At 38.9% G+C, this 21,978-nt stretch overlaps 1 protein-coding gene across 1 annotated transcript in view; it reads right to left on the bottom strand.

Moving 5' to 3' along the window:
* The window catches only part of LOC128657045 (uncharacterized), a 62,684-nt gene extending 44,398 nt beyond the window's left edge, over positions 1 to 18,286 (bottom strand). The window contains exon 1 of the mRNA XM_053711268.1: positions 18,063 to 18,286. Coding sequence (XP_053567243.1) covers positions 18,063 to 18,286 — 224 coding nt within the window. The remainder of the gene's footprint in view (positions 1 to 18,062) is intronic.
* Positions 18,287 to 21,978: the final 3,692 nt, after the last annotated feature.

Here is a 21,978-nt window from a genome sequence, read left to right as displayed (position 1 = left end):
CATTTATATGTATGTATCTCAATGTTAATGCCCATCTGCGCCTTTTTTTTTCTAACACCCGAGAACTCATATCTTTTAGCCTTTATAATATTTTAATGCAATATTTTTTAAAATAATTTTTATTAGACAGTGTTATTATGAGTGTAACTGTACATGTGTTTGTGAAGTGTTTTGTGCAACTTTTTAATTAATTTTTAACCACTGCTCTGAGATAACAGCAAGGATTCTTGCGTAAATCAAGATTGTGCTAGCAATATCTCGTTCTCAGTCTACTTGTAATATCAAAATTAAAAATGCTTGTGAAAAGACGATATCACTTGTGCCTCACTTAATAGCTAATCATTCATATGTGGCCCTTAAAGGGCCATTATTATTCAAAAAATCACATTCTCTAATCCATTAAAGCATGTTATTTTAAGGCTATCGACCCAAGACTACTGGGTGTTTTACCCCTGCAAAGCAGTTAAACACACAGTAGAAGAACACTGCTGGTGTTGAGTGGAAAACACCAATAATCCAATCCACAGCACTAGCTGTACATTCTAATCTTTAAGATCAGGACCAGCAGTTGTTTGACTATAATATTGATTTGTTGGCCATCACTATTCTACATAAAGCTTTTTGTAAATACAAATAGCAAGTTACACAATCAATTATTTAACATTTGTTCTTACTGTTTAGCTTTTAATTTTCATTGCAAACAAATCTGAACAGGCATATGCTTATTCTTGCTGTTGAAAAGGAGGCAAAGAAAAGAAATACAAAATAATTATATCTAATTTTGCAAAATGCATTATGTTGTAAATTATGCCACATGTCTTGCATTGAACAGGAGGTTCATTTTCTATTTTCTAAGAAAAGAAACTCTCATCACATTTACAGCATATTTTCTTGAGCAGATACCATATATTTATTTCTGAAGCTATTTCATTTTTTGGATACCCTACTTTCCTTTAATTTCATAATTTGAGTTACCAATCCAGATAATTAAAATTATAGCTATAAATGTATCTATCTATCATCTATATACTGTATCTGTCTAATCAAGAATATTATCATTCCAATCATTAACCTATTAAAAGTCAAGTTTTTTGCGAATACAATAAAAAGAATATTGAATATTGTATTTCACATATAATTTAATGTTATAATATGGACAAGAAAGTGCTTCTAATAATTTAAAATAAAGTCATAATGTGTATATTGAAATAAATAATATAATATTGACTTTTTGACCTTAATTACAAACTGAAAGCTGAATGCCAATATTCATAAACATTTATTCTAATATTACTAACGACATGTAAAAAGAGTAACAGCGTTCAATTTTTAAATCTAAAATACACAATACCATACAAAAATATAATATAAAAAAACAAATCTATAAGGGGGTAAGACATTTTTATTTATAAATACAATAAATTAGTCATCTCTTCTGTTTAAACAATATTCTTAAAAATGCAATACAAGAGAAAGGGAATATTGGCAATGGTAAGATTAAATTGCTTCTCATTTAGGGCCTGATTATGTAACACTGAAATATAATACTGACCCTCATGTGAGGTGTCTGTCATGAGATGCAGGACATATGCAGGACACAGCAATGATGGTACAACTCTATTTTATTACTGAGCATAGCAATACACATCTAGTCAGGTTGATTGTACTAAACTAACTGCGACACAGACACCGGACCTAAGCCCCGCCCACATGCTAGTGACATCACATCCTGCTATCATCACATCTTCCCCTTTTTCAAAGGCAAAGCATACATTTGCATATATTAAATAACAAGGTACACCAACAGGGTATACAACAACATTTTGTTTTAGAACATTATAAAAACAGATAGATTAGAAAACATGAACAAATAAATTACATCCTGACTTGGACATCGGGGTAGACTACCCTAGTCCACAGTGACCATGGGATTATTCTGCCCATACTTCCGGTCACTGTTCTAGCTAAAGTCAGTCCCTGTATCGGGCCGGAAGCCTCACCACTCTTCCGCTTGATGTAACTTTGCATGAACTGTCCTCTGATACAGAAGATGGTGAACAAGAGTCTGCTGGAGGCAAAGATATATCCCCGCTATGATCTTGCTGAGGGGAAGGCACCTCTCTTAGAACAGGAGATCCCACCGGCGGTGGTACTGAGGTATCCGGTTCCAGACTCTCAGGTACAGGCTGAAGATGTCTTCGGTTACGGCGTGTAACCGTCCCTCCCTCTGTAAGGACTGTGTAAGACCTTGGTTCTGGAGAGCGGCCCACTACCGTAGCAGGCGTCTTCCATTTCTTCTCATCATCCAGTTTAATTCTGACACTTTGGCCCGCTTTCAGTTCCTGTAAAGGCCTGACAGAATGTCTCCTGTCGTAGAAGAAACGATAACCCTTTTTGGCCTCTTCATCCCTCCTAAGGACTTCGTCCCGAGGAACAGGGCCAGGCGGCTTGAAGACACCCACTGAGGGTAAAGTGGTGCGAATCTGGCGTCCTAGCATCAGCTGTGCCGGGCTAAACCCGGTGGCTTGAATGGGCGTCGCCCTGTATGACAAGAGGGCTAGGTACGGTTCAGATTGCTTTAGAATGAATTTTGTTGTTTGAACTGCCCTTTCAGCCATTCCGTTGGCCTGCGGATAATGTGGACTTGACGTGGAATGTACAAAATCATATTCCCTGCTGAAAGCACTGAACTCTGTAGAAGCGAACTGCATGCCATTATCACTCACCAGCTCCATTGGAATGCCCCAGCGGGCGAACAAGCTCTTCAGGCGAATGATAACGGCCTGACTTGTGATATCATTCAGGGGTGCTATTTCCAAATACCTGGAATAGTAGTCGATAACAACAAGAAACTTTTTCCCGTGCAGTTCGCACAAATCAGCAGCTATTTTCTGCCACGGCCCCGCAGGCAGCGGAGTAGACATTAAGGGCTCCCTTCTCTGAGTAGGCCGGCGTTCCCGGCAAAAGGCACATTTAGACACGTGATTTGCAATGTCGGAGCTGATCCCAGGCCACCACACAGCTGTAGCTGCTCTTTCTCTGCACTTTGTAATGCCTAAGTGGCCATCGTGAATCCTGTTTAACATCTCCTTCCTCATGCTGACAGGAATTACAATACGGTCTTGGAACAGCACCAACCCCTCCAGCTCCGTGAGCTGCGACCTCTCTGGCTGGTAAGCATTTAAAGACATCCAGGCTGCCCGGCTCTCGGGCCAGCCATCTCTTATGTACCTTATAACTTCTTGCAGATCTGTGTCCAAATATGTCTCTTTCTTTATCTCTTCCAGTTTCCTTGAAGAAATGGACTTAGAGGCCAGAACTGAATCAACATACACTTTTACATCCGACTCTGTGGAGGATTCTTCAGCAGCAGCCAGCGGGAGCCTGGACAGTGTATCTGCCACAACCAGCTGCTTCCCCGGCACATGCACTGCCTGAACATTGAACCTGAGCAGTCTCATTAAAAGTCTCTGGCATCTCAAGGGTGTTTTGTCGATGTCATAAGAATTGATAAGAGGGACTAGCGGTTTGTGGTCAGTTTCCAGACTAAATTTCTCCAAACCCACTAGATAACGCTGAAAGCGTTCACAGGCCCAAACTGCAGCCAGGCACTCTTTCTCAATTTGAGCGTATTTTGACTCCGCAGCCATCAGTGTGCGGGAACAGTAGGCGATGGGCTGTAGTTTGTTGTCGTTCAGTTGCAGGAGTGCAGCCCCCAACCCATAACTGCTTGCATCAGCACTAACCACAGTCTTTTTTGAAGGGTCGTAGAACCCCAGCACTGGGGCAGACCCCAGCAGGGACTTAGCATGCAGGAACGCTTTTTCTTGTGAGGGTCCCCAGACCCAGGCAACATCTTTCTTAAGCAACTCTGTGATAGGGTGCAAAACTGTAGATAAATCTGGAAGAAACTTGCCCACGTAATTTACAAGGCCCAATATCTGTCTCAGCTCATGTACATCCGAAGGGCTTTTCATCTGTTCGATAGCCCGAATTTTCTCGGGGTCCGGCTTGATGCCATCCCCGTTGATGATATGCCCAAAGTAGCATAATTCAGTTTTCCTAAAATGACATTTTTCTTTATTCAGCTTCAGCCCAGACTCTTTGATAGCCTGCAGCACACAACTCAAACGCTGATCATGCTCCTCCACTGTAGACCCATACACTAGAATGTCGTCCATGACGACTGCTGTGCCCACGTGGCCACTCAGGAGAGAACTCATTTCCCTCTGAAAGATCTCAGGAGCGGAGGATATCCCAAAGGGAAGTCTGCAGAAACAGAACCGACCTACCGGAGTGATAAAGGTAGTCAGTTTGCGGCACTTTGGATCCAGGGGGATCTGCCAAAAGCCGCTAGAAGCGTCTAATGTGGAAAAGAACTTCGCCCCAGCCAACTTCGGGGCTATATCTTCCAGTGTCGGCAGCACAAATCTTTCCCTCTTCACTGCCTCATTCAACCTTTTCAGGTCCACACAGATGCGCACCTTTCCGTTTTTCTTTGCAACTGGAACAATGGGGGCACACCAATCAGTTGCTTCAACAACCTCTTCAATAACCCCCATAGACTTCATGCGCATGAGCTCTTTCTCCACTTGAGGCATGAGCGGGAACGGAATTCTACGAGGAGTAGAAATACTGTACGGGACTGCGTCACTTTTAAGTGCTATACGGACAGGTTTGCAGCTCAGTAGGCCCAACTCGCCAAACATATCTTCAGAGATCTCATTCACTCTGGCCACGAGGCCCAAGTCACAGGCTGCTTTTCTGCTCAATAAACTGTTAACCCACTGACCTCGGATCACATGCACCCACATGGTGAACTTTTTTTGTTTGTACTCACAGCTGGCAAGAAATTTCCCCACACAATCAATGCGGCCACCAGGACTATGAACATTTGTAGTAACCTTCGCCAGCTGGGGCTGTCTAGGCAGTTTTATAAATTCAGCAAAAGACATTACAGTGATATCTGCTCCTGTGTCAATCTTAAAATCAACTTTGGCTCCCATTACAGTAAAAGTAACTTTCCAATCTTCCTCTGAGCTTGTCCGTTCCACAACAGACCCCACAAAAGACACTTCCTGACCCTCCTGGTCACTGTCCACCTGCATCTCCTTAATGTATTCAGTTTTACACACCACTTCAAAATGGCCTATTCTGTTACATTTTCTGCATCTTTTATCTCTGGCCGGGCATATAGCACTCTGATCATGAGCCCGGTAGCACCGTGTGCATCGGCCATGTTGCGCCCATCCACTTCTAGGCCTTTCCAATACTTTTGATCTACCGCTCACACTGTGCCTTTCACTAGTAATTTTTCTAGACTGTTGCACTTCATCCACAATACTCTCAGACCTCAGATCAGCACTTTGCTTTTTCACCAGTTCACTCTGGCGGGCCATCCTAATAGCCCCTTCTAACGTTAAATCAGGCTCTAACTGCAGCTTCAGGGAGACTTCAGCATCTGCAATTCCAATAACTATTCTGTCTCTGATTTGCTCTTCTTTAGCAACACCAAACTCACAGAATTCAGCTAATTCATACAGGCTGCGCACAAATGACTCCACAGATTCTCCCACACGCTGATTACGTTTGTGAAAACAGGCTCTCTCATGAATCACATTTCTTTTGGGCACAAAGTGAGCACTGAGTTTATCCATAACTATATCAAAGTTAACTTCTTCCCCTTCTTGAAAAGTAAAAGCATTGAACACTGGCTCTACATCTTTCCCCATGGAGTATAAAAGAGAATTAACTTGTACTTCACCACTCTCCTTGTTCAGTTTGGATGCAATCCTGAAGCGCTGAAACCGCTGACGCCATGTGGGCCAAGCTGCAGGCTGAGAAAAGTCAAAAGGCTCAGGTGGGGTAAACTTTGACATCGTTATCATCAGAAACAGAAGCGTAGTCCAGAACTTCTGACACCATGTCATGAGATGCAGGACATATGCAGGACACAGCAATGATGGTACAACTCTATTTTATTACTGAGCATAGCAATACACATCTAGTCAGGTTGATTGTACTAAACTAACTGCGACACAGACACCGGACCTAAGCCCCGCCCACATGCTAGTGACATCACATCCTGCTATCATCACAGTGTCCTTACAGAATTCTCTAAGAAAAGGGTCGTGTCCTGGTGACTTGAGAGTTGACATCCAATGAATGCAATTAAGCTTTGTGGGGATAGAATATCGCAGGGGAATGCGCATGTAGCAGGAAGCACCTGACATGAATAGCAACACTTTTTCAAGCACATACAAACAAAATTACACAGTTTTAGTGTATTTTATCATGCATTAGTTCCTAGTTTTTTATTTAACATTGCATAATTTAAAACAAACTTGCCAGCTTACATTCGGTGTGACAAACAGCAAGACCTGTATGGGGTAACATGCTTTAAGAATCCCAATGACAACTGTTACAAAATTTCATGCAGCCCATGTAACTCCTCTGTTCATCCCACTCTCCAAGGCTGTGAGACTCATTTTACAATAGAAATGATTGTTGTATGTTGAATACAAGTTTTATCATTTACATTAAATACATTTTTTTAATTAATTGTATTGCTTAGTGTAAGCTACAGTCTTAAAATGGGAACTATTTAAAGTATTTAAATTATTTCAATTATTTCTATTCTTGTTTGTGTCTGAATATAAATATATATATATATATATATATATATATATATATATATATATATATATATATATTGTGTATGAAGAGATAAAAAGCGCTAGGCACTGAGTCGGTGGTCCTGTGATAAAAATTATTATTAATACAATAATGGTTGATATCTGCTAGCAGCTGAACCTATAAGTAAATAGTGTGACACCCCTCAGTGTCACGCTATGTACTATAAAGTAATAAAAAAGTGATAGTGTTGGAGCAGCGCTATGTGATAAAAAACCGGTGGTAAATTTAAAAAATTATTTTGTTAAATAAAAATATTAGGAATGGAAATAGCACCCAATCCTATTATGTACGACTGTTAAATAGAACAGTTAAATGGTAGTGTTAATAGGTCTTACTGCAAGTGTTGAGTAGTACATACAGACTGTAAAAATGAAAGCTCTAATGGTATAGAGACGCTCTATTTAGAGTGTCAGAACAATGCCTTCCCACCTTCTAAAGAATAATTGCAGAGAACAATATTCCAATAAAAAACAAGGATATTTTTTTCCTCTAAATCAAAGTCCAAAACGTACAAATAGTATAAATATGTCCACAGTATAATAGTGAGTTAAATTGAAACATCCAGTGAAGAGTATTGTAGAGAGAAGCGTAAATCCCCGTTGGGGTTCCAACTTAAATTTTTCAACCTCAATCTAATGAGGTAAGAGCGCACCATAGGGAGAAGCCCTGTACTGGGGTGTTCGATCACTTCCACTTCATTAATCCAGGGGGTGATTGGATCTTCTGGTCTTTGCTTACTCCGGTTCAAGGTTTTCAAACCTTTTCCTCAGGCCTCCCCAACAGGACAGGGTTTCAGAACTGAAACCCTGTCCTGTTGGGGAGGCCTGAGGAAAATGTTTGAAAACCAGTGGACTAGAGATATGGTGATACGAGTGGAGGAGGAGTTTACTATTAACCAATTGATCCAGAGTAAGCAAAGACCGGAAGATCCAATCACCCCCTGGATTAATGAAGCGGAAGTGATCGAACACCCCAGTACAGGGTTTCTCCTTATGGTGCGGCTCTTACCTCATTAGATTGAGGTTGAAGAATGTAAGTAGGAACCCCGACGGGGATTTACGCTTCTCTCCACAATACTCTTCACTGGATGTTTCAGTTTAACTCACTATTATACTGTGGACATATTTATACTATTTGTACGTTTTGGACTTTGATTTAGAGGAAAAAATATCCTTGTTTTGTATTGGAATATTGTTTTCTGCAATTATTCTTTAGAAGGTGGGAAGGCATTGTCTAAATAGAGCGTCTCTATACCATTAGAGCTTTGCTTTTTACAGTCTGTATGAACTACTCAACACTTGCAGTAAGACCTATTAACACTACCATTTAACTGTTCTATTTAACAGTTGTACATAATAGGATTGAGTGCTATTTCCATTCCTAATATTTTTTATAACAAAATAATTTTTAAAGTTTACCACCGGTTTTTTATCACGTAGCGCTGCTCCAACACTATCACTTTTATATATATATATATATATATATATATATATACATATATATTTATTTATAAATGTGAGTGTGTGTTTAAATACATATACTGATAGCACCGGACGTGATAACTGATAAGCAATCAGCAGGACAATACTACAAGTTCATGGTAAATCATATTTACCAGAGAAGGGTTAGTGTGTACAACATCGCTCTAACTCACCTATTACTTTCAAAGGTTATTGTAACTACGTAAAATAGAGCTGATATTACAAGTTGAAAGGTATGTGTTTTGCTTGGGCTAAAGCCCAAATAGCACTAGAAGAATAAGCATCACAAGAGATCTGTAAGTAAAGTGTAAGGGTTAAACACAAAACACCTCTAAAACACATTATAATAAATGATTACACTCATAGATACACTTTTTTTTATATAAAAAAAAATATATTTATATTGAAAAAAGTTTAAAAAGGGTTAAAAGGGATGTGTTATATGGGAAAGTGTTTGATTGGGAAGGGCTCAAAAATATAAATATGCAGACAGCTGCTCAGCTTTCAGTTACTCAGACATATCTATATCTGTATATATTAATAAAGATTAATAGGTATAGATATTTATTTAACCTCTTGAGTGCTAATGACGGCTCTGAGCCGTCGTAAATTGTCTCACTCAGGTGCTAACGACGCTTCGCTAGCAATCTCCCACCTTGAAGGGAGATCTGGAGGCTTCCACCCACTCCTATCCCGGAAATCGGGCCTGTATAGTGACAGGCATCACCAGGGCTTCACGTTTTGTGTGGTGACATCACGCGCAATGCTGTGATGACGTCACCATGCAACTTTATTTAAAATGGACAATGTAAAGTATAGGGAAAGGGGGCATGTTGCTTAGAAGCCTGTATCTCAGGCATCTAAGTAGCTACAGACCCCACTGTTGGATAGGTAATCGCCTAACCTTTCCAATGGTATAAGTCTTGGGGATCTGTAAAAAAAAACATAAAAAATTAAAAATTAACAATTCAGCTTAGCACACAGGTGGGAAAGTGCTTAGCACTCAAATTGGTGTTAATGAAGAACAAAGGAATTTAAAGTATTCCTAGCAAATCTTCAGCTTTAGCGCAATTGGTCTAGCGTAGTTTTGGGTTAGCGCGCAAGCAAAAAAAATAAAAAGGCTTTCTTTCGTGTGCCCAGTGCCCCATAGAATTCTGTGGGTAGAGGGATTGGCACATTTGCAATATTCAAAGTCCTGAAGTTAATGCGCCTAAGTCTTTTTATTTTCAACTTGTAATACCAGCGCTAACACAACAGTGTTAATTTTTTACCTTGGGTGCAGTTAGCGCTAATGAGCAATTGAAAATAATATTTTATCAACCCCTCTTGCAATATTATAAAACTAAAACCCGAAAGATAACTATTTTGGAGATGTGGAGAATTAAATTAGGAAATACTAATACATTTTCTTCTGAATACAAGGAATTGTACTACTGAAGCAAAAAATAAATCTTTACTTAAAGAACCATTACATGTTGTAATTATATTCATTGAAAACACTGTGATACATTGCAAAGATGAGAGAGGGAGGAAAATAAATGGAATAGCAAAGTATAAAGTAATCAAGAAATGAAGAGTAGAGGTTATCTAATATTGTAAAGCGCATGTTTCTAATAACTAGTCTGCACATCATGCAATATGATTATAGCTTCTCATTATACAAACCCAGTGTGAAATCTCACTTTGATGATTACATTTACTCTGAAAGATTCCACAGGCAGATTTTCTTTTGGATGTTGTGTTTTCTGGCTAATCATTGCATTTGGGAAATATAAAGAAATTAAACCTTGCATTATAATAGGTGTGTATGTTTACTCCTTTGGGCAAAAACAAAGCCTTTTCAATGGATGATGCCACAACAGTACTATTTTGTTACTAGGAATAAAATTATATTATTTCACATTGGCACAATTTAGTTTTGCAGTTATTTCCTGTGCTGTCTTTTTCAGTGTTGTTGCAAGTTAAATTCTTATTAAATCAATTTACTGCGTGATTGTGTTTGCTCTTGCATTGAGAATATCTATCATCTATCTATCTATCTATCTATCTATCTATCTATCTATCTATCTATCATCTATCAATCATCTATCTCAATCATCTATCTATCTATCTATCTATCTATCTATCTATCTATCTGTCTGTCTATCTATCTATCTATCTATCATATATCATCTATCAATCATCTATCTATCTATCTATCTATCTATCTATCTATCTATCTATCTATCTATCTATCTATCATCTATCAATCATCTATCTCAATCATCTATCTATCTATCTATCTATCTATCATCTATCTATCTATCTATCTATCTATTATCTATCTATCTATCTATCTAGCTATCTATCTGTCTGTCTATCTATCTATCTATCTATCTATCTATCTATCTATCTATCTATCTATCATCTATCTATCTATCTATCTATCTATCTATTATCTATCTATCATCTATCTATCTATCTATCTATCTATCTATCTATCTATCAATCATATATCATCTATCTATATATATATCAGGGCAGTATAAATGCATTATTTTTAGATGTAACATAAGTTAAACTCTACTGGTGTGGGATCATTAAAATAACAACTTTATTTAGTTAAAAAATGTAATAATAATGTAAAAGTAATAATACTATAATTCCAAATATTAACAGTCATGTTTCTTCCAAAAGGCAATAAAATCCATAAAAAGATAATGTCACTATACATTAATGATTAAACATGTTAATGTGATAATAGGGACATTAACATTATTATTATTATTATTATTATTGGTTATTTGTAGAGTGCCAACAGATTCCGCAGCGCTATAAACAAAGGGGGAGTACAACAAAACAATTATAGGGTAGAGGGCCCTGCCAAGAGTTGCACTGTTGTAGTCAGCTCTTAAGAAGGTGATCTGCAAACAGCTGGACTTTTAGGCTTACATGCTAAGAGGGTTCAGGGGATTGCAGTGGAGGAGAGGAACTGGTATTAGGAAAGGTTAGCGTAGGTTGTATGCGTCCCTGAACAGTAGAGTCTTTAGGGAGCACTTGAAGCTTTTAAAACTAGAAGAGAGTCTTGTGGAGCGAGGCAGAGAGTTCCACAAGATGGGAGCCAGTCTGGAGAAGTCCTGTAAACGGGAGTGTGATGAGGTGACAAGAGAGGTGGAGAGTAGGAGGTCATGAGTAGAGCGAAGGGGACGGGAGGGAGAGTATCTGGAGACAAGTTCTGAGATGTAGGGGGGAGCAGTGCAGTTGAGGGCTTTGTATGTCAGAGTGAGAGTTTTGTGTTTGATCCTAGAGGCAAGAGGAAGCCAGTGAAGGGATTGGCAGAGAGGCGCAGCAGATGAAGAGTGACGTGTAAGGAAGACGAGTCTGGCAGAGGCATTCATTATGGATTGTAAAGGAGCTAGGCGGCAGGTGGGGAGACCAGAGAGGACAGAGTTGCAGTAATCAAGGTGGGAAAGAATGAGAGAGTGGATTAAAATCTTAGTTGTGTCTTGTGTAAGGAAGTGTCTAATTTTAGAGATGTTTTTAAGGTGGAAGTGGCAGGCTGTAGCCAAGGACTGAATGTGAGGAGTGAAGGAAAGATCTGAGTCAAATGTGACCCCGAGACATCGGGCATGCGGGGTAGGGGTAATGATGGAGTTGTCGACAGTTATAGAGATATTGGGGGTGGAGATTTTGGAAAAAGGGGGGAAAATGAGGAGCTCAGTTTTGGAGAGATTTGGCTTGAGGTAGTGAGAGGACATCCAGGAAGAGATGTGAGAAAGACAGTTAGTGACACGGGTTAGCAAGGAAGGAGATAGTTCTGGTGCAGAGAAGTAGATTTGGGTGTCATCGGCATACAAATGATATTGGAAACCGTGGGACTTAATTAGGGAACCTAGTGATGATGTATAGATTGAGAAGAGAAGGGAACCAAGGACAGAGCCTTGCGGTACTCCGACAGAAAGTGGTGACGGGGCAGAGGAGGCCCCAGAGAAGGCTACACTGAAGGTACGGTTTGACAGGTAGGAAGAGAGCCACAAAAGGGCTGTGTCACAGATGCCGAAAGATTGGAGGGTTTGGAGCAAAAGAGGGTGGTCGACAGTGTCAAAGGCTGCGGACAGATCAAGGAGGATAAGCAGAGAGAAGTGGCCTTTTGATTTAGCTGTAAGTAGGTCGTTGGTGACCTTAACAATAGCTGTCTCTGTGGAGTGATAGGGACGAAATCCAGATTGCAGCGGGTCAAGAAGGGAGTTTAACATAAGGAAATGGGATAGGCGTGCATATACTAGTTTTTCGAGAAGCTTTGAAGCAAGAGGGAGGAGGGAAATTGGGCGGTAGTTTGATGGGGAACTAGGATCAAGGGAAGGTTTTTTGAGGATAGGTGTGACCAGTGCATGTTTCATCGATGAGGGAAATGTACCACTGCTGAGGGAGAGGTTGAAAATGTGTGTTAGCATAGGGGTAAAGGTAGCAGAGAGAGAGGGGAGCAGCTGTGAGGGGATAGGCTCAAGGGGACAGGTAGTGAGGTGAGAGCGCAGTATAAGTGCTGAAACTTCATCTTCAGTAACAGGGGAGAATGAACTAAGTTTCAGGTTATGAGGGTTGTGGTTGAGTGAGAGTATTTGAGGGGGGGAGAGAATGGAATTGTGTTGAGAGCTGATTTCATGTCTGATGGAGTCAATTTTGTTGGTGAAGTGACTGGCAAAGTCTTGACAGAGAAGTTGTATTAGGAAGTGGGGGGAGGGCGGAGGAGAGTATTGAAAGTGGCGAACAAACATTTTGGGTTTGAAGAAAGATTAGAGATAAGAGTAGAGAAGTAGTGTTGCTTGTGGAGATTAAGGGCAGAGTAGTAGGAGTTCAAGATGAATTTGTAATGAAGAAAATCAGCTGGACTCCGTGATTTTCTCCAATGTCGTTCAGCAGTACGGGAACATCTGCATAGGTACCGTGTCAGAGGAGTATGCCAGGGCTGGGGATGAGTGTGTGATTTCCTAGCAGTGGTAAGAGGGGCGAGATTGTCAAGGTTGGATATAAGGGTGGAATTATAGTGGCAGATAGATTGTTCAGGGCAGGAAAAGGTGGAGAAGGATGAGAGGAGTGGTTGAAGGGAATTAGCAAGTTGTTGCTGATCTAAAGTTTGGTGTGATGAGTAGAAGGTGGGAGAGTTGTAGGAAGGGATGATATGTTGCAGGTAAAGAGATGGTGGTTAGAAAGAGGAAAAGAGGAGTTTGAGAAGTTTGAGAGAGTGCATCGATAGCTAAAGATCAGGTCAAGGGAGTGACCGTCTTTGTGAGTGGGAGAATCAGTCAGCTGTGACAGACCGAAAGAGGAAGTGAGTTGCAGAAGTTGTTTAGCAGATGAGGCAGTGGGATTGTTAAGGGGGATGTTGAAGTCGCCAAGAATGAGGGCAGGGGTGTCTGAGGAAAGGAAGTAGGGTAGCCAGGCAGCCAAGTGATCTAGAAATTGAGTTGCGGAGCCAGGGGGTCGGTATATGACTGCAACACGTACAGAGAGAGGGGAGAATAAGTGAATCATGTGGGTTTCGAATGAGGGAAAAGTGAGGGAAGAGATAGGGTGTATTTGTTGGAAGGTGCAACGAGAGGAAAGTAAAATACCTACACCACCTCCTTGTCTATTACCAGACCTGGGAGTGTGGCTGAAGTGGAGACCCCCATGTGACAGAGCAGCAGTGGATGCTGTGTCTAGGGGAGAGAGCCAGGTTTCTGTTAGGGCCAGAAGGTTGAGGGAGCGGGAGATGAAGAGGTCATGTATAGAAGTGAGTTTGTTGCAAACAGAGCGAGAGTTACAGAGTACACAGGTGAAAGGGGTAGTGGCTTTAGATGCAAGAGGAATGTGAGTAAGGTGAGCAGAGTTTTGTTTTCTGAGTCTATGGGATGGTACACATGGATGTGCACGGCTTGTCAGTGGTTGGGGACCAGGATTAGGGGAGATGTCACCAGCAGTAAGTAGAAGCAAGAGGGAGAGTGACATGAGATGAGATACAGATTTGCAGTAGTGAGACTGCTTTTGAGATGAGCTGCAGGGGGTAGAGAGAGTGTTTAGGAGTAGGTAAAGTTCATGAGTAGAAAAGTAAGGTGAGTTTAAGAGAGATGGGCTAATGAACAGTGCAGGTGGAGAGGGAGAAGGAGTAGTTGAATAGTGTAGTTTGTTATAGAGACAAAGGGTAGCAAAAAGGAATATAATTATATTGAGCATTTTTACAGAATTGGGAACCAGTTAAAAATATAAGACATAGAATTGCTGTAACAATTGCATAAGGGAACAAAAAGGTATGTGAAACATAATATAATAAAAGTACTGTGTATTCTATGGGGTTAAGGGAATGGAAGGATGTGCTGATCAGTGTTTGCACCTGTCATTTTAGGAGAGTTAAAGTTGTGTGGGAGACTATCTATAAATGAGGAAATGAGCTTGGGGTGGGTGGGGTGAGGGGTAGGGTGGGAGGGAAGCTGTTTTCCAGAAGGCTACCTGTAGAAAGTTAGATGGCTATTTCAGCAATTGAGTGAAAAGGTCTGTGGGTTTTTTTCTGTGTTCTGGGAGAGACTGTGTAAAGGGAGAGAGATAAATTGGTTAATGATGGCCCAGAGAAAAAGTGTTAAAATGAGTGGGAGGGTACATTTATGGACATTTTAAGCTAAGGGTCAATCAAGCAGAAACCAAAAAACACATCAAAAAACAAAATATTGCAGAGATAAGACAGACATACAAGACAGGCAAGGGGTGAAATAAAACCAAACAAATACAGATAAATGGAAAAGAGTTGCTTAGACTATGCAAATTATGACTAGCACAGCCTGTAATATATACATTTAAAATAAAAACAAAACAAAAGGAATTAACAATAAATATACAAACACATACAATTAAACAACTTAGTAGGTAAAATATAATGAAGCTGTTTTCCAGAAGGCTACCTGTAGAAAGTTAGATGGCTATTTCAGCAATTGAGTGAAAAGGTCTGTGGGTTTTTTTCTGTGTTCTGGGAGAGACTGTAGAAAGTTAGATGGCTATTTCAGCAATTGAGTGAAAAGGTCTGTGGGTTTTTTTCTGTGTTCTGGGAGAGACTGTAGAAAGTTAGATGGCTATTTCAGCAATTGAGTGAAAAGGTCTGTGGGTTTTTTTCTGTGTTCTGGGATGATTATAATACTTTAAAATAAAGTAATAACATGAATATGTAGAGAAAAGAAAAGAGGACTGTAAATGATCAAACGTAAATGATCAAATTCTAATGTAAACAATAAAACTATTTATCTTAAAGGGACATGAAACCCACCATTTTTCTTTCATGATTAAGATAGAGCACACCATTTTTTATTTTTTTTATTGGTTATTTTATTGATATTTCAAATCAGGGTACAAAAAAAAGAAAAAGGACATTATCTTCATGTTTACATACTTAGGGATGATTTACACGTCCAATTTTATCAACCATGACTTATTTCCCCACAGGAGAAAAACAACAGCCTAACAACATTGCACCTACTATAGTATTTTACAAATTACTGTAATAACTTGCTTGTCCCTAAATGAATATAATTTTCTAACAGATAAAACAGTCAGGCACCAAATAATACAACAAACAGACAAACTAATAAACAGAAAAACAGACAAACAAAAACAATGAGAGGAGGGGAGAAAAAAAAGGGGGGGGGGGAGAAAACTGTAATGTAATTGGCTACCACAAACCCAAAAGCATCAGTTCTGTACTTCTAAAAGGATATATTAGAAATTCGACCTCACTATGAGAGAGAACTTTAATAAACTGAGACCATTTAGAGAAGAAACTCTTCACATCTTGATCACTTTGTAAGTTAGTATCAAACTGTTCCATGATACACTGTTTCTTCAAACATTTTTTAACTTCTATTATACTTGGAGTTGCTTTTGTTCTCCACTTCTTTAGGATCAAGTATCTAACAGCAAGAATAATCAGATTAACAATTTTAATGTTATCAGGAGACAGCCCCTTGTCATCAACCAAAAAAACTACTTTTAATGGTGATAAAGACAAAAAAGGGACACCGACCGTGTTGACAAGCCAATATTGTATCTTCTAACAGAAGTTTCTGATTTTTGGGCACTCCCATAACATATGCAGAAGGTTAGCCGATGGAAAAGAGCATTTTGGACATCTATTAACATAGTAACATAGTAACATAGTAGATAAGGTTGAAAAAAGACTGAAGTCCATCGAGTTCAACCTATACAAATCTAAGGAGTAGGTAAAGTGTTTTGACATTTAAATCCTTTCTTCGGGGTGAAGTAAGACATATGCAGAAGCTTAACATGCGACTCCCTCCAAGATGCAGAGAGGGTTACACAGGAAACCACTTGAATTGAAGAAGTAAAGTAGAATCCAGAGAATCTTGTGCTAGCAATTCAGCCCATTTGGAGTGAATTTTTTCCAGTGTGTCTGGACCTTTAATTGAGATCAGAGTTTGATAAATATAAGAAATTGACATAAATCCATTTTTGACTAAAAGAAGCCAATTCTCAACTTTTCCCAGAGACCAATTCCAGCCATGGTCAGTAACCAATTTCAGAGCAAAGTGTCTTGCTTGAAGGTAGGCAAAAAAGTTCTTATTAGGGATATGAAACTCCTCTTTAAGAGAATTGAAAGTTTTGATACATCTTCTTTCAAGGTCTAATAATTGGTAAATCTGAACAAGACCTTGGGCCTCCCATTTAAAAAAAAGAGCCAACTGCATCCCTGCTTGAAACTGAGGGTTATTCAAGAGTGGGTTGTATCTTGAGACCATATACTCTATTAGCAAGGAGTTACATATCCTCTTCCACATTTGAATTGGGTTAAAAATGTATCTTATTTTTTTTTTCTTTCAGGAGGGAACATAGTATTATTACAGTGTATTAAGGCCATTAGAGAGAATGGGTGAGTTATGCTACGATCAAGTTCAAAATGTGTAATATAGTTACTATTAGTCACCCAATCTGCTACAATTCGTGCCAAGAACACTTGATTTTATAAGCGCAAATCAGGAAGAGAAAATCCTCCGAACTTCGTGGGTAAAGCTAGTTGAGATAATGAGATTCTAGGTTTTTTGTTCTGCCAAATAAATGAACATAAAGCAACATTAAATGATAAAATGTCCTTCATTTTAAGAATCAACAGAGTGTTCTGGAGAACATACAGAACCTTAGGAAGAAGAACCATCTTGTAAAGAGCTATACTCCCCAATAAGGAAAGAGGGAGCTTCTGACAATTATTAAAAGCTTCTTTTACTTTCTTGAGTACTGGAAGTAAATTCAAAGTATACCAATTATCAGGGTTAGAGGAAATCCAGATACCTAGGTATTTAAATGAGTCTTGCACTATACAAAAAGGAATAGATGTTAGTGAATCCTCCGTCTGCTTAATCCAAAGTAGCTCTGACTTTGCAGCATTGACCTTATAGCTGGAGAAGGATCCAAACTGATCTATTATTGAAAGAAGCTTTGGGATGTTTCTAGAAGTGTTTGATATATATATTAGGACAACATCAGCTAAAGTGCAATTCGCATTACCTTATTCTTAACCTTAATTCCTTCCAGTTGTTGCCGGATTTGGATAGCCAGGGGTTCGATGGCCAAATCAAAAAGGAGTGGACAGAGAGGACACCCCTGCCTAGTTCCCCTCTCTAGCAATATATCCTGGGACAGATCATGGTTTACTAAGATTTTCGTGGAGACTTTTTTATACAAGTTATTAACAAAATTAACAAAATTACCACCAAGACCAAACTGCTTCAGGGTGAATGAAAGATGGTCATAATGTACTGAATCAAACGCTTTTTCAGCGTCTATAGAGATGATCGCCATGTTAGGGGTGTCCTCTCCCCCCACATTCCGCAACCCCTCCATTGTTTTAAAATAATCTATTGTGAGAAATACTTCCCTGATTTTAGCTGAGGAGTTGCGTTTGAGCAAAAACCCAGCTGATCATTGTGGATAAAAGTGGGAAGAAGGGATTGAAGCCTCTGTGCCAAAATAGCAGTTAAAAGTTTATAGTCCATTTTTAGGAGCGCGATGGGTCTATATGATTCTTTTCTAGTCGGGTCTTTCCCTTGCTTGAGAATAAGGGCTGTATATGAAGCGACAAAGTCAGATGTTGGCATGTTGCCCTTAATGTACAAATCGTTAAATAGTGATGTTAAATGTGTTGTTATTTCATATGACAATATCTTATAAAATTAGTTCGGGAGAGCATCAGGTCCCGGGGCTTTACTTAAAACCAGATTTTGAATTGTTGTAGAAGTTTCTTGCTCAGTAATAGGAGAGTATAAGGTTGCAAGTAAGTCAGTTGTTAAAGACGGATAAGATATCTTCTTCCAAAATTCTTCACGTTCCATAGCATTTGAAGTCTTAGAAGTATAGAGAAGTATAGAGAGCCCTATAATAGTCCGCAAATACACCAAGTATCTCAGCTGGTGATTTAAGATGCTTACCTTCAGAATGTATAAAGGGGAAGCTTTATCACGGCTGACCAAATTTGCCAAGAGTTTCCCTGTTTAATTTCCGTAATGATATAGCTTAGCCTGTAGTCTAAGGTCACTCTGAGATGTTTTATATAAATAATAACAATCTCTTTCTGCTAATGCAGAGGTATACCTAGACCACTTTTCTAAGGTTCTCTGATAGATATATTGATTATATGCATTGGTTACTGCTCTCAATAGCTCCCTTTCCCTCATCTTAAATCTCTTAGACCTGGATATACTATATGATAATATTTCCCCCCGTAGAACCGCTTTAGCTGTTTCCCAAAACAATACAGGTCGGGAGATATGTTCTCGATTGAAAAAGGCATATTCACGAAATCTGGCAATGAGACAGTTTTTAAATTTGTGGTCGGAAGCTAGGTAGCGTGGGAACAGAAAACCTCTATTCCCTCGCTCTGGGAAGCTTGATTGAAGCTCAAGGAAGATCGGGGCATGATCAGATGTGGTAATTGGTAAAATCCCAGCTAATACCTTAGATTTACAGAATCTCTCGTCTAATAAAAATATATCTATTCTGGAAAGTGATTTATGTGCCCTAGAGTGACATGTGTAGTCTAACATCAGAGTTCTGTAGTCTCCATATATCACATACCTTTAAATTATGAGTCAGTTTAATAAATAGTTTTGACTCCAAATTGTCTCTCTTCATTTTTTAGGGAACAGGATTCTGTCTCAGTCTATCAAGAGGGTATTTCGGTGCCATGTTAAAGTCGCCTCCAAGTATCAAATAACCCTCTGCGTATGTCATGAGCTTGTTTTGTAGATTTTCCCAAAAGGGGAGGCTGAAGACATTAGGGGCATACACGTTACAGAATGTGTATAGTGTTTTCAATATCTTAAGTTTTGCCATTAGGTACCTACCCTCCTTATCTGTATCTACGTGTATAATTTAATATGAAAGTTTCTTCCCCAAATGGATCGCTATCCCACTTTTTCTCTTTAAAGTAGAAGAAAATAAAACTTCCTTGACCCAGGAGGTTTTAAGCTTAAGAACTTCCTCTGGTTTTAAGTGGGTTTCTTGCAAGAAAGCTATATCCACATTATTTTTCCTTAAGTGGGACAGTATTATTTTTTGTTTAATAGGAGATGTAAGGCCTCCTATATTCCAGGAAGTCAATTTAAACTTATTCTCCATAGCCATCTTCTAACTGAAGGAGGAAAAAGAAGAAAAAAAAGGGGGGAGGGGAGAACAAAAACAAGGACAATATCCCAATATAAACAAGTCGTTAGGGGAGGTTTACCCCAACTTCCCTCCCAGCCCTTATAGTCAAAGAATCAAATCATTTTATAACAATCAGGATGTCTGAACTGTCTAGTGTATTTTATCTTAATTTTAAATTATCCTGAGGGATACGCCTCAGCATAATATTTTCCTGCATCATGCGCTGATTCAAAAAAATGTGTACGGCCCTCTATCAAGAGTTTCAGTCTTGCTGGGTAAAGTAAAGTTGCCCGGGCACCTTGTTTTATAAAATTTGTACATAATGGAGCAAGATCCCTCCTTTTTGAAGCTGTTTCTATCGAGTAGTCCTGGAACATGAGGATTTTTGCGTCACCTTAAAAAATAGGTTGATGTTTGCGAAAAGCTTGGAGCATTGTAACTTTATGTTGAAAGTTTAGGACCTTTGCAAATATTGGTCTTGGTCTTGTACTTGTTTTATTTATAGTGGGTGAGCCTATCCTATGAGCCCTTTCAATATCTATCTGAGGGTGAGATTCCGGGATCTGTAATAACCAAGGTAATGTGATTGTAAGCAGCCTATCTAGATCCTAAAATTGTTTTCCTCCGGGACCCCAATAATTCTCAGGTTATTTCTTCTAGATCTATTCTCCAAATCTTCTATTTTACTCTGCATTTTCAAAATTGTAATATTTGTAGAATCGAGAATAGTTTTATGGGTCATGTTAATATCCTCAAGATCTGAGATTCTTTGCTCCACCTCAGAGAGTCTATGAGCAAACTGTTTTACCTCATTGGTTAGGGATGCAATATCTTGTTTGATCTCACTTTTTAAACCATCAAATTTATGAGCTAAAGCTTCTGAGATACTACTAACTAATGTTTGAATATCTAATGGCTCCGTCAGAGCTGGGGGGTTAAATATAGGTGGTTGTACATCTGTTGAGGTTTCAAGAACAGCTTTGTTTTTTTTGTCTCTTTGTCTCCCTGTCATAACTGAAGGAGAAATTTTAGAGTGGCTGTGAAGATATTTATCCATATATTGTTTACTAACTCAAGAGATACCAGAAGGGAAGTTGTGAAGAAGTGAAGAGTGTACAATATTCTATTAAGTGAACTAAAAAAATAATAGCCCATAGGGCGTGAAAAATAGAAGGGGTAGTATATACCCACTGACAAAATCGTGAACTGTGAAATACACCTTGGCCAAAATTGTGAAGAATAAATTCAGTGAGAGAAAAATAAAAAAAGGGGAAAAAAAAGAGAAGAGGTAAAGTTCAAGAAGTTTCTCTTCAGTTATGTTGGGAGATGGCGAGAGATCCTTTGATGACCGAGATGCTACGATTATTGTGATTTCCTCCTTCAGTTCTATTATTCTTAATAAAGGTTAATTCTTTTGGGGATTATTCTTAGATATTCTATTTCAAGCTAATATATATACTGCAGATCTTATGTCTACAAGTGCTATCTTATATTTATGAGCTTGACGTAAAAATTATGTTGTTATCTGTCTACAATAAACCATACATGTCTAATAAGAATATTGAAGGCTGATTTACTTGTAATGTAAGTAATAACTTTGCTAAAGTTTTTGAAAAGATTTACTACATCCCCTTTATAGCAACACAAAGGGATTTATTTGAGTTGTTGTTATTTAAAGATATTTTCCAAGAAAAAAATACAAAGAAAGCACCCACTAGGGGAAAGTATATTAAAGCTTAAATGATTCTTTAGGAACCAGGAGACATTATATTGAGCTACTTGTGGCTAATAGCAGTAACCCCTTAGATATGTATATCAGGTTTTACAAGTATTATAACTCTAGGTATCTGAGTTCCCCAGAGAAGACCCCTATAAGTTTTGCCCTTATATGATAAAAAATAGAACCAGTGTACATATGTAACGGCCCTACTGCTTCCCGCAGGGAGGCAGGAGTTACCAACACACTTTCCTCTTTATATCTTCTAGACTATTAAAACTAAGTCCTTTACAGTGTATTATTTACATAAAGTAGATATAGAGCTATGACATTATTGATTTGATCAAAATTACTATTTATACATGCATACACGCTATTTCTGGAGTGAGAGACCTCTCTTCCCTTTTGCTTCTTTTCAGAAGTTTGTTT

The sequence above is a fragment of the Bombina bombina genome, chromosome 4 (genome assembly GCF_027579735.1).
Source record: "Bombina bombina isolate aBomBom1 chromosome 4, aBomBom1.pri, whole genome shotgun sequence".
NCBI classification, from domain to species: domain Eukaryota; kingdom Metazoa; phylum Chordata; class Amphibia; order Anura; family Bombinatoridae; genus Bombina; species Bombina bombina.
Note: the sequence above shows the minus strand (reverse complement) of the source record. Positions and strands in the feature narration are given on the sequence as shown.